The 13,874-nt window shown below is 49.1% G+C and overlaps 1 protein-coding gene across 1 annotated transcript in view; it reads left to right on the top strand.

The window, feature by feature from the left end:
- The first annotated feature begins 3,741 nt into the window (after positions 1-3,741).
- Positions 3,742-13,874, top strand: part of Arhgap31 (Rho GTPase activating protein 31) — a 110,500-nt gene continuing 100,367 nt past the window's right edge. The window contains exon 1 of the mRNA XM_005344987.3: positions 3,742-4,342. Coding sequence (XP_005345044.1) covers positions 4,243-4,342 — 100 coding nt within the window. The 5' untranslated portion in view covers positions 3,742-4,242. The remainder of the gene's footprint in view (positions 4,343-13,874) is intronic.

The following is a 13,874-nucleotide window of genomic DNA, read 5'->3' as shown; positions in this document are numbered from 1 at the left end:
GCATATTGGTCAAATGTCACAGTGATTTCAAAAAAAAATTAGGGAACGCAGAAAATCTCCAGACCTCTTAGATTAGAGTAAAGCGTGCACACACACACACACACACACACACACACACAGCGACAGTATGTAGTGTAAAGATATTAGAGCATGACTAAAATACTGGTGAGGAAATTTTAATTTCTGAACTTGTTTCAAATATTACATGTAGCTACTCATCTTCCATTCTGTCAGTGTCTACTCTACCTTACCTTTCAAACTGCCAAAGAATATTTCTTCCTAGATGCCCTCTGGTGTGGCAACGTGATGTGCCAAGAAGTAGGGAGAATTTTAGCCTTACCAGTGCCCAGTTCTTAGGAACTTGGTTTGGCCTCTGACTCAGCCTTCCTACATCTAGACTCTGTGGAGGGGGGAGAGGGAGAAGAAGAGGAGGGGGAGAAGGAGGGGGAGGGGGAAAGTCAAATGTTTTTCTAACATTTCTCTTCCCTTCCATCTTTCCCATCCCCAAATTCCTCCTTACTTGTTTTTTCAATTGGGAGGGCAAAGCTATATGTAGGGCTCTCACCTTGAGTGACGCTGCTTTCCAAGTCTGGAATCCAAAAGAGCTAGGTAGGCAGGCAGGCAGGCGGGCACACAGGCAGACTGTCCCTGACCGTATTGGAGATGGGGAGACTCTTGGAATTAATTCCCTTCTCACTCATTCTTCACACTGTTCTTGCTCGCTCTTGGAAGTCCTGCTCGGAGCAACACTAGCTTTCATAGTCATGGAGACGGCAGAGCCCTGGGGAATAGACTGGTCAGGATGGAGAACTGATTTCTTTACTCTCATGAAGGAGTTCTTTACTTGTATGTTCTTTCTTTCTCTCTCTCTTTCTTTCTTTCTTTTTTTTTCGAGACAGGATTTCTCTGTGGTTTTGGAGCCTGTCCTGGAACTAGCTCTTGTAGACAAGGCTAGTCTCTAACTCACAGAGATCTGCCTGCCTCTGCCTCCTGAGTGCTGGGATTAAAGGCGTGTGCCACCACTGCCCAGCTACTTGTGTTTTCTTAGGGGTTGGCAGTGTGGCTTCGGCAGTTTGCATGCTCTCTAAGCAAGCTTGGTCCACCCCATCTGGACCTTTGGAGCTGCCATTTGCAATGTAACATAAACAGGCACCGTGCACAAGAAGTACAATCATGGAGCCCTGGATGCCAGCTTTCTGAAAGTCCGTTTACCTGACCACCCTCTGTCCTTTGTTGGCCTGAGAACCCTGGAGTGCAGAGGGCTAGATAAGACACAGCCGTCATTGTCACGGAAGAGCTTCCCTCGCAGCTGATCTCACCCCCAGATACCATCCGAGCACCTTTAGAACAGGGACAGCTGGAGGCAGGGTGAGACGGAAGTCAGTAAGAAATGCATCTGGCTGGACAACAGATTGAGCATTTAATAGGCTACCTGGAGAGGGAGAGGAATGATGATGAAGTTGCTGATACTAAATCTAGTCGTATGGGCAAACTGGGTAAAGAAAAGGTTGTAACCCCAAGTGATGCTAAAACCTATTAATACTGGTTGCCGGTCTTCTGTATATTAATGGTGAGGAAGACTTGGGTAGCCATTCGTCCTCAGTAGGTGCCAGGTAAGGGAGTCGTAAGCAACCACAGCTGCTTCTCAGTGGTGGGTCTCCGTAAGCAAAAACGCTTTCCAGTAAATTCATAACTTATCACCGGACAGCTTACTTATTCCTTCAGTGAACATTCCTACCCTATCGCCATATAACCTTGCATCCTAGGAAATCCGCAGTACAACGGAAGAACCCTTTGGAACCCAAATCTGATTATACACACACACACACACACACACACACACACACCATGGTCCTACAAAAGAATCTGCTTAAAGTAAACAAGAAGAGAGAGAAAAAAAATAAGGCTCTGAAATCCCTTAATGAGGTAAACTGCTAAGCAAAGAGATGCTTCTCTAGAAAAAAAAAAGGAGAAATAAGCCAATATATTAAATAATCCAAACAGCTTACAGGATCCTTAGGAATTTCTGCTCTGACTGCTGGAAACATAGTCTTTGATAGATTTGAGTAAGCAAGCGCATAAACAGCCCGGCTTCAGGAGTGCCCACTAGGTTTCTAGTACTTAGGATGAGGGGGATGGGAGGAGCTTGGCCTTAGCAAAGGGGGTGGGGAGTATTCTAACCATTGAGGGGTATTTGATTACTACCAAGGAGGCCTGATCATGAAGAGCCCCCCCCCTCCCCATCTGTGCGGCACCCTGAAGGACTCATCCTTTTGGGCTGGGCTAGCTTGGAAGGAGGAGGAGGTAGAGCAATGAGTCAGTGGTCATCAGGATGACCGAGCCAGTGGTGGGGTCATTGAGACAGATGGGAATGTGGAAGGCAGGAGAGCTTGGGGACTGGGCACAAACTCGAGTGGTTCCAGGGGCCAGGCAGGTGTAAAGGCTGGAAGACAGGCGGGGGAGGGGGAGCTCCAGATTAGAAGGCTCCTCTCTAAAGGGAGCTAACGTGTCTTAGCTCTCACAGTCCTGGCTATGTGAGAACACCCTTGTGGTATAACCAGAGCTTCCATTTCATAGAAGATGACAGAAATACAGATTCCTAACGGAGAAATATCTTAATTCTTTAATATTAGCTGCTATTTTTTTGGAAAAAAAAAACATGATATGTTACACACACACACACACACACACACACACACACACATCTGTAGGCCAGATTTGGTAGGCTAGCTATCAGGTTATGTCCTGAGATACAGAAAAGGTCAGAGTTCAAAGTTCATAAACTGTCATGGTAAAGCATAAGTGACTTTAAGCAGAATCAGTAACTAAAATACCACCCATAATGTTTTTTGCCAGCTATATGACTATCCCTACCCTTTAAGCCTATATATGGATTCGAATGTATGCAGGAAGTTTAATCTAATCTTCAAATTGTTAACGCACAAGACTTTGAGTGCTCGCTGTGTGCTGAGTACACAGAAGTCAAGGAATTCCAGCTAAGTGAAGGAAAACATGCCCTCCTGAAGGCACATGCCTCGAGTTTTAAAACAACCTGGGAAACTGTTCTCTGTGTGATGGCAGAAATGACAGAGCACACTTAAATCCCGGATTCTCTGCTCAAATCTCTTGCATTTAGCAAGGTTGGCAAGTGTGTGTGTGTGTGTGTGTGTGTGTGTGTGTGTGTGTGTGTGTGAATTTGAGTTTGTAACTAGAAATATAACTTCCTGGGCAGTGGTTACAAAGCTGCACCTTTCTCGCCCTAGGGTATCCTAACCTCAGCGTGGGAGAGGAGACGTCTGGGCTTCAGGGACCTCAGACCCTGGCTAGGAGAGATGGGAGTGGCCAAAAAAAAGGCTCTGTAGGTCAGGTTTCTGGAATCCCAGTCCTTGTTAATGTCACTATCCTTGTATGTGTTTGCGGAGGAGAAAGGCAGGCACTGAAATAGAAAGTGTCAGAACTGGGATGACAAGGAGGATAACTTCGTGAGCGCCCATCCCGCGCCCTCCCTGACGAGTCCAGCGGGCGCCGCCTCCTGCGCCTTGCAAAGAGCCGGGCTGGCGGCAGGAAGCGGGCGGGAGGCAGCCGGTCCTCGCGAGGCCGATTTCCTCCGGGGCGGCCCTGGGCGATCTCTGGACTCGCAGACCAGCCTCGGTCGAGCACGATCTCTCCCCCAGCCTGCGCCCCTCAACCCACCCACTTACTTCCTTCGATCGCGCGCGCGCTCGTGTACATACACACACACACACACACACACACACACACACACACACACACACACACACACACACTCAGAGCTGCCAAAAATTTCCAACCTCCGCCCCCCTCCTGAGCTGACTTCCTTCCAGCGCTTCCTGAGCTGGACGATCCTGGGATTTGTAAGACAGGAAAAAAGGGACGGCGCGAGGGCGGGCGAGGGGACGGGATGCTTGCTGTTCGCGGTCCCCCAGCGGTCTGAAGAGAGAACGCGGGCCTAGGGCGGAGCACACTCACAGCCCCGGGGCGGTCCCCTCGCCGCCGCGCCCCGGCCCCTGCTCCTCGCAAGGCTCAGCGGAGTAACGCCGGGGAGACTCCGCGGGAGCCCGAGGAGGGAGGTGACACCCGCCCGGGGCGGTGCACGACCCGATCTGCTCTCCCATGCCGACCTGCGGCGCGGCTCTGCCCCGGTGACCCGACCCCGAAACCCTCGTCAGCGGTGCGGAGCAGAGAGCGGAGACGGAGGGTCAGCCTCTGTGGGACTAACTCATGAAGAACAAGGGTGCCAAGCAGAAGCTGAAACGAAAGGGAGCCGCCAGTGCGTTTGGATGTGACCTGACAGAGTATCTGGAGAGCTCGGGACAGGATGGTAACGTACCCCCTCCCCCTTTTTTGTTTAAGAGCGGTGGATTCTCTTGGGGTATGTTGGATGCCGTTCACAAGTTAATGTGTTCCAGGCTCGTGCGCTCACTGTACTAAAAAAAAGTACACGGTACTTAAGAACAACCCTGCCACCCCGACGTTTAGGAGCCGTGTCTATCCTTCCGACGTGTCATAGGAGTGGTTGAGTGGGGTGTAGCTGTGGCAGTGGAGGCTCTGATCTTAAACTTCGGGTGTTGGGAGAGAAAGATGAGGCGGGGGGGGGCGGTGACTGACGCGTGGAGCGGTCATGGGTAGGTTTCTCTGGATGTGCCACTGTGACCATCTTAAATGTCCCTCCTGTACTGTCCTGTTTCACTCGCCCACATCCTTTCTTTATTAATGTGGTAGAAGGCAGGGTGATGGGAGTGGGGTGGGGAATCCTGGCCGGGGAAGTGGTTGCACCAACGTTTTCTATATTTCTGAGTTGATGCCAAATATATCGTACCGCCCCCAACTCGCCCCCCCCCCACCAGACCCTTTACCTCCTCTTGGCTTTCAGATTAGCATTTGGTGTGTCATGGAAGAAGTTTTCTGTAAAGAGGTCAGAGGGCCTCAGCTTTAAAATAGTTTGGGCTGTAAAGAAAAGTCAAAGTCAGCTTGGAAAAAGAAAAAGAGGAGCCATCAGAGACAATTTAAATGTTTGTTGGGTGAGGGAGAATGAAAACTACCCTAGCTGGGCGGTGGTGGCGCACTCCTTTTAATCCCAGCGCTTGGGAGGCAGAGGCAGGTGGTCTCTGTAAGTTCGAGACCAGACTGGTCTACAGAGCTAGTTCCTGGCAGGCTCCAAAGCTACAGAGAAACCCTGTCTCAAAAAAACAAAACAAAACAACTATCTACGCTACAGTAAAAGTTCTTAATATAGGAAAGTTGGGGAAATTGGGCGTTAAATGACTCCTTTTGTAGTGCTGACTGATTCCGCACTTAGCCATGACATTAAAAAGCTTTGGAAACTCCAGAGAAAGAGAAAAGAGCCCACTCTGTGTTCACGGAGAGATAGGCACAGCAAAAGAAAGCTTAGGGCCAGACAACTGGACAGAGTAGTTCTTCCTCCAGGAAAACTAGTCCCCAAAACAACTTGGTTTGTCTGTATCAAGCAGGCATCCCAGAAACAGTGCAGGGCTTTTGTTTCATTTCCCCTTTTTGAAGACTCAGCAGCCCTAGCAATTTGCAGTGGTGTGATATTCCTGTGGTATTCGGGAGTCCGGAGTCTGCTGTGTCATTAGGACAAATGGCTTAGTATTTTAGAGCTTGGAGGAACCGCTGGTTTCAAAACCGCCTCTGAACCGGAGGCATAACTGAAGTCAATTCATTGAATTCTCCACAACAGTCTGGAGAGGTCGGTTTGAAATAAAATCACTTAGGCTGAGCTTTCCTGAGCTTGACAGAAGCCCAAGGACACATCTTAACCACTGTAGCCTGAAATAATGAATGAAATATTTGTCTCCACTTGATTTGGCAGGGGTCCTCATGTTAACCTGTAGGGACACTGGGCATGCTCCTGGGATGCCACCTCCTGTCGTGTGGGTGTTGTTCTGAGACACACACACACACACACACGCACACGCACACACACACACACACACACACACACACACACACGCTGTGAGAGTTGTATAAGGGCCCTGCTAGCCACACCCCAGTCTTAAAAAGTCACAGGTTAAGGAAGAACCTGAAAACCCTAGGGCTCTGGGAGAGAACTTCATAGGCACCCTTACCCAGCTTCTCTCTCAAACCTGTGTTTGTATTCTGCACTTCTGTGTGCTTCATATGGGAAAGGAGAAAGGGAACTGGTGTTCAGGAGAAAACATGGAGGGCTGGTGCTCTGTGCTCCCCATCCTGAGCGGGAGAGAGGAGTAGAGGCCCAAGGCTCGTCACCACACAGAATGGGGAGGATCCAGCACAGGATGGAGAGGATCCAGACCTCTTTCTGGCTCTCTCTTTTAATGACCCCTGCCCCCAGATTGAAAGCGAACAGCCCTGCCACAGATGAGCAACCCTTTAAGACTGGCCACACCTGAAAAGAGTTTGGTTCTGAGGTGGAAGGCAGCTGGCACTCTTGATCCCACAATGTCGTACGATGTGGAAATTAGCCACGAATAATAAGCAGCTAATATAAATGAGACTAAATAGAACTTCTGTCTCAAGACAGCCAAAAGTCATTGCTCTCTTTGTGTGTGTGTGTGGTGTGTGTCTATGTATGTGTGTGTATCTATGTATGTCTGTGTGCACACGCATGTGTGAGATGATAGAATTGATAAATGTTTTTTTCTAAAACAATGCAGAGACATGTATAAGTTAATAGGCAAGGCCCGGATTCTGACCCATGTGAGGAAGGGCTGAGCAGGGCACTACCCCTTTGTCCATGACCTTGGAAGAGCATCTCAGAATGTTGGAGGGGGTAAATCAGAGTGGTAAGCGAAACCAGGAAGCTGGGAAGGGCCTATTCAATAATCATGTCATGGTCATTGAACTTTGGGGTTAAAGGACAGGACACTGGACCTAGGTAGAAATGGAAGGGGATGGGTTTCAGTTTGGGAGCACAAGAATATAGAGGAAGAGCAGAGACATGAAAAACCAAGAGCTCCTGTGTTGCCACGGGGAGCAAAGTCGCAGACTGGAGTGGAGGAGACAGCTGGTGACCACTAGCTGAGCCTGGCACTCTGGATAGGGGAAGCTGCGGTGAGTGAGTGCTCGCTCCAGGGAGACAGAGAGAAACTGAGCACAAAAGGGACGGCTGAGAGCTACTTCTCTAGTTCAAGTCTAGCCTGGCTACCTCCGACCAGACAAATCGGACAGGGTAGGGTGAAAAGCCACCTCTTTTTTCTTTCAGTCTAGTGTATTACTCATGGCCAACTATCACGCTTAATCTTTGGGAGGTTGATGAAAGCTGAGCTCCCTTTCCTTAGAAACATGCACATTGAACACGCAGTTCCTGCAGGTAGCCACATGGACGGTGGGTTCACACCCTGCTGGGACCATCCCCAGCAGCACAGAAGCCTGGTGTGACAACTTCCCACTTCTCCCTTCCACCCCCAGTGTTGTGGATCAAAGCAGGGGATTCCTCAAAGGTAGTCAAGTGTTCTAACCCTGAGCTACACCCCCAGCCTCTGGCCACTTTTCTGTCGCCTGATAAGCAGGCCACAGCAGGCCATAAGGTGACTGCTGGGAACGTTTTTTTTCACTTACCCATAGGCAGAATGACTCTGCCCCAATCTGAAGTTCATCCCCTGGGAACCGGCTAATTCTCTCAAATTCTCTCTTCCTCTCTCAGATCACCTCCCTACTGCTGATGTAAAGAGTCTACTTCTCTCTTCTTTTTGATCGCTCAATGTGGAGGTCTTTTATGATGTGTTGAAACCCATGAGATTATCATTACCCATGGCACTAGGGCGTGAGTGAAGCCCAGAGATCTGGAATGTGGATCATGGTCATTTCCTATCACTCCCTTTCGAGCCAAGTAATCTGGGTCTTCTAACAGAGCTTGGGGGTGATGGGACCAGGGGCCAGGTGCTAGGATGGAAACCGTCTTATCCTCTGGGCTGCCACACTTTAAGAGCTAAGACTTCCTTGCCTTTCTGATCCATCATTATTCGTTTTACCTACCTGGAAAACGAGACTGATCTCACCTAGTGCCTTAATGGCAGGCAAATGATGGTGACGGATTTTTAACCAGTTAGAAAGTCCCAAAATGTTGAAGCCACTGCACATAGCACACAACTGTCGTCCCCGCACTTGGGAGGTTGAGGCAGGAGGATCAAGAGTTTGAGACCAGCCTGGGCTACATTGTCAGATCCTCTTTTCATCTCTCAAAGGGAAAAAAATAGCAATGGAGGGGCCCATGTGAGACCAACTAAATCAAAACCTCTCCAAGATGGTTTTGGTACGTGGACAGGGTGGAGAAGCTGTATGCGGTGCTTAGTTTTGTAGGCCATGTTCCCTGCGTAAGTAGAGTCCCCTCTGGATGTTCCATAAAAAGTGTGAACCTCTTCATTGCTGAAGAATTCTTCTCATCCTTATCAGGCTGAAAATGTGTAGATTAATATAAAACAAAGATTTATAGGTATAACGTCGATTTAGTTTGAGAGGCGACGGAGGTTCAGAACAAACCACTGGCCCACGCCAATGTAATGCTGCCCTTGCTCGGAACTTGATGCTGTTTTGAAGGATGAGGGTGAGCAGTGGGAACATCAGTTGTCACTTCTTTTCATTTCGTTTCTGAAGCTAAATAGTTCCCTCACTTGGTTTATTCACTTCCTTTATTTATTAATCCAATAAACAGAACTCTATCCCAGCCATGTTTTGGATGCAGGGGGGAAGAAAGATGGGCTTTGGCTATAAGAAACGTATAGTCTCAGGGATGTGAACCAGCCAACCTTCGGCACCTGTTGACTTTGAAGAGGCAGTTGTAGGAGAAGATGGGAAAGCTTCAGTCTCCCGTTACACAGACAAGATACTGTACAGACATAAACAGAGCAAGGTCATAGCAAAGGAGGCAAATACTTTTCTGTTTAAGATTTAGTGCTGAGTGGAGACAGGGACAGCATCTCTGCAGCTTAATCCTTGTCTGGTGCATCATCTGCACACCTTCCGCAGCTAACTCCTCACCAAGTGTGTCTCGGCTATAGAAAGATCTAGAAGTGTTCCCTAATCCAAGTTAGGGGACTTTGCTGGTGCTTCCCCTAAGACTGCTGGAACTCTCCTGTCTAGAGTCTCAGCTTTGCTTGTTCCCAGATGACTGACCCTGGAGAGAGTTGCTTCCTGCCTCTGGGGCTCAGTTTCCCCTCTTGTGAAATAGAGGTAATGGGACAGATGTGGAAACACATGGGTTGATATGGGTAAAACACCTGTCTGAGGACCCACACCTGTTACCAGCAAAACAGCCTGCATTTACCCTCCCACAACCACCAAGACTGAATGAGGCTTCCGTGAAGTGAGGGCGTTTATCAGTCACCCAGAAGAAATGGAAGCAGGATTGCTTGGCACACTAGTGGAAAGTCCAGTTGATGCAGGGCCTTCCCTGAGTTGCTGAGAAGACCTTCAGCACACAGGCATAGAAAAGAAAAATGTCATCCTGAAACAAACGTGCATCAGTAGATCTGAGAGCCGGCGTAGGCTCAAAGATTTCAAGTTAGAGACCAGGCTGGCCTCGAACTCATAGAGATCCACCTGCCTCTACCTCCCGAATGCTGGGATTAAAGGCGTGCACCACCACCACCCAGCTACAGCAAGTTATTTATTTATTTATTTATTTATTTATTTATTTATTTATTTATTATTTTTTTATTTTTTTTGGTTTTTCGAGACAGGGTTTCTCTGTGGCTTTGGAGCCTGTCCTGGAACTAGCTCTGTAGACCAGGCTGGTCTCGAACTCACAGAGATCCGCCTGCCTCTGCCTCCCGAGTGCTGGGATTAAAGGCGTGCGCCACCATCGCCCGGCTACAGCAAGTTTTTTAAAGACCAGAGATAGCCAATTCCTTCTAGGCCTCAGAAAACTAAAAGAGAAGTCTCAGTTGGGTTCGAGTTGGGGACATTGTGAAGACAGAACAGTGGCCTGAGGGGACTGAGCTTAGAGGTATCCCCACTTCAGAATGCCAGAGTGGAACTGGAAGAGGCAAGAGAGGGGTAAAGGCATGAAGCCCAGAGCAAACCGCCTGGCCAACCCTCAGGCCAGCCTGGTCGGCTTTGTTTCTGGGTATAACAAACAACCCACACAGAGAATGGAAACAGCTACTTCCACCTACCACATGGCTGCCTTCTGCAGGCTCTCCAGACCTCTGCCAAGAGCTCCTTGACCACAGGAACAGCCCTGCCCTCACTTCTCCCATGTCAACCCCTGGCAGCCTCCCAGGTGCCTCCCAGCTCCAGGAAGTCCCAGCGCCATTGCCTCTAAGGAAGCCCACTCCCTCCTCCCCAGCCCCCACCCCAGCCCCCCACCTGGAGTCAGAGACCCATCATCTGCGGGACAGGGGAGAGCTTGTGGCTCCCTCCTAGACTGGCGCAGAAGAAAACAGACAGAGAAGGAGCACATCCTACCCATACAGAAACGAGGTCCAGACTGCAGCGTTGGATGCAACTGTCTGTCCTCCCCTTGACTGTGGGTTTGAGGCCAGTCAGCCCTGTACAGCCTCCGTGGGGCAGCCCTGAAAGCTTTCTTGTGAGGGAGGGAAACAGTGAGAATTCCAGAGTTTGGTTGACGAAGACAATTCTCAAGCACTTGCTGGGACAGCTTGTTCCCAGGGATGGCCTCCCTACCAAACAGCTTTCCTGGGATTCGATGCAGTGTGTGGCTCCGAGCAGTGGGTGGAAGAAGTGGGTGGGACCGAAAGTTCCAAGACTCAGGCTGGGCATGGGAACCTTTCACCACCACCCACTCTGCCATTGGATATTGTAGCTAATGTTTCTGGAAGAAAGTAGTGATAAAACCACCTGGTCAGGGCTTCCTATTGCTCATTCCCTCCAGAGCAGACTGCCCACGCTGAGCTGCCTGTCTTCTCTGGCCCAAGGGTCTCAGGATCCCACTTCCTTCTTGTGGTTCCTACAGGCCAGTCTCAGAGTCAGGGACATGAAATGAGTTCTTTCCCCCACATATTGTGCGCCGCACATTTAAATCAAATGCAGCACCCCCCCCCCGTCGTCCCCCCTCCCGCTTCTCCCACTCTTCAAATTAATCTTATTAGTGCATGTGCCGACCAGTCCTCTTAAGCATTTCTCCCAAGGCTCCAACACAAAGGCCAGGCTTGAGTTGAACAGATCTTGGCGCCTCTCTCTCAAAAGGCTGGCCTCAAGTACTATGGAAGGCGGGGCTCCAGCCTGCTAGGACTCTAGGAGCCTGGCCCTTGTTGGACTGCTCTTGCATGGAAGCAACCTTAGATAAAGGCTAAGAGAAGGAACTCTCCTCCACTGGAAAAAGCTGGCTCGCTACAGTTTGCTAGGTGGTTGGAGGGGGAGGGGCGGGGAGGTTTCTTGGAAAGAGGGAAGGGACCCAATGTGAAGGCTGAGTTCCAAACCAGACCATACTGCTATTGTTATCATTAGCAGGAGTGACCATCAATATTGTTTTTTGTTTTGTTTTGTTTTTGTGCCAGCCGCTTTGTTCACACCAAGGAATATTTTCAACCTCTTTAAAAATTGATGTCTTCACATCCACCCTTTCTACAAAGGAGAACTGAGTTCTGAGAGGTTAAATTATTCACCAAGATTATCCAGATCAGAAATGTAAGCTTTAAACCCAGCTCTCTAAGACACCCAAGGACACAGTCTGGAATCATATCTCCCAGAAGAGAATAATTCATAATTTTTACTTAACCTATTTTGTTCCTCACAAAACCTAAATATTTTGCCTTTTGCTTTGCCTTCTCCCAGCCCGACCCAGAGACAGTCATAACAATTGGGGAGTGAGAAGTGCTTTGTCCCCTCCAAGCCAGTTTGTGAACAGCGTGTGCCTGCGTTTGAGCAAACACACACTCACACCTATCCAAACCCACCAGTTCTCAGTCCTCCTAGGTCCTTCCTTCCCCACTGTAGCCGCAAGCTGCCTCTTCCTTCTGGAAATACCCGTGTCCTTAGAGAGTCAGAGGCCCCCAGTTCCCTCTCCCTTCTGCCCACCGTTCAGTGTTGTTCCTGGCTGTATGTGTATCTCTGGGACCCTGTGGTAGGCGCATGATCGTTGCTTGGTGTCTATCTGGGATCTCTCTTCCTATCCGGGAAGTGGGTATTGGAGCCCTTTTTAGGTGGCTGGTGACGAGGACTCCACTCATCTGCTGTGTGATCAGGACTCCAAGTCTCTTTCATGGTCCCATGGGGGGTTTGTAGCCAGACCCGGATAGAAAACAACCCAGACTTTGCATGGAATTCTGCAGAAGCTGCCTTTTGCCACCTCACTCCTTGGTGTGAACCAACTGAGTTTCTGAGATCGAATCGCTGGCACTTTCTGTTCTGGCTCAAGCTTGGCTGGTAGGTCATGCTCTGGTACCACACCCATGGTTTGATGCTGGCCCAGGATGCCTTCGGAGGGCAGAGGGTTGAGTGCTACTCATGCCTCTGAAAAGCAGCATATACCAGCTCACACTGTTACAGATGCCAGAACACATCTGGAAACAGCTGGCAGAGAAATAAGTCCACAAGGGTTGGGAAAGAGCCGTTGCAGAAACTTATGTGAATATCTCTTCCCCCAGAGAAGAGATATTTATGATTTTACTTCATGTTTTGTTCTGCTTTTTTAAAGACAACTTTTAGTGTGTGTGGAGGCAGGGGGTCAGTACTGAGTGTGGGACCCATGACCTTGCCCTTGCCAGGCAAGCACAGTAGCACCGACCTCCACCTCCAGCCTCATCCATGGACTTTTCATCAGAAACTACCTTGGTGGGACTTCGAATTAAAGCAACAAAAATGGAAGGGAATGGTAAATGCACTAGACCCTACTGCAGCAGGACTCAGCAGGGGTCACCTAAGACCACTGGAAAACACAGATATTTACATTATGATTCATAACAGTAGCAAAATTACAATTATGAAGTAGCAACAAAAACGATTTTATGGTTGGGGGGTCACCACAACATGAGGAACTGCATTAAAAGGCCTCGACATTAGGAAGGTTGAGAATCACCGCCCTCTTGGTGTTCTCAAATTAGTCTTGGCCTAGAGATGATCAAAAGACAAGAAACCAACTTTCTACAAATTATAAAGAAGAGTGATGTGAGGGCTGTAGAGAATGTTTAAGCAAGGGATACTAACACCTGCGGCAGCTGACTGATAGCCACTGGACAGAGGGTTATTTGTAGCAGGCAAAGTCAATAAAATAAAGATCCCTGACTGTAAGGGACAGCAGAGGAACTGGGAGAGGGGTGGCTGGAGTCGAGAGGCAGGAAACTAGGAGGCTTTGCCTGATCCTTGGGGTTGGTCACAGTCTCTGCTGCCTCTGGGGAAGTTTGAACTCTGGAAAGGCTGCTAAGAGATGGGGAAGAAAGAAGTGTGTCTCCAGGGCAGAAGAAAGATTCCATCATTAGGTGCACACCCAGCAGCTGCAAGGATAAGAACGGCCTCTGGACTACCTGGCTGGGCCTCTACCTGCTTCTGACTGGGCCCAGAAAAATAAAGCCTTTTACAGAAAGATAAGGCTTTCCCCCCCAAAAAAATATATATTAACTGTGCAGGTCCTGGTCCTGGTGGCATCTACCAATAATTCTAATGCTCAGGATGCTGAGGGAGGAAAGCTTGTAGTTTTGAGGCCAGACCAGACTCTATCCTGAGTTTGAAGGCAGCTAGGAAGCCAGCCAGAGCTACATAGCAAGACCCGTCAAAAGAAAGGAGGAGGAGAAGAAGATGACAAACAAGCAACTAGGAAGTAAAAAAAAGCTAAGGGGGGAAGGAAAGAAAGAAGGGAACAGGCTAACAGAAATAAAGAGAAGAGTCCTGAGGAGACAGCTCTATCACACTGTGCAAACAGAAGGACCCAGGTTTAATCCTCAGAACCCATGTTT

The sequence above is a fragment of the Microtus ochrogaster genome, chromosome 2 (assembly GCF_000317375.1).
Source record: "Microtus ochrogaster isolate Prairie Vole_2 chromosome 2, MicOch1.0, whole genome shotgun sequence".
NCBI classification, from domain to species: Eukaryota; Metazoa; Chordata; class Mammalia; order Rodentia; family Cricetidae; genus Microtus; species Microtus ochrogaster.
This window is presented reverse-complemented; position numbering and strand designations above follow the sequence as displayed.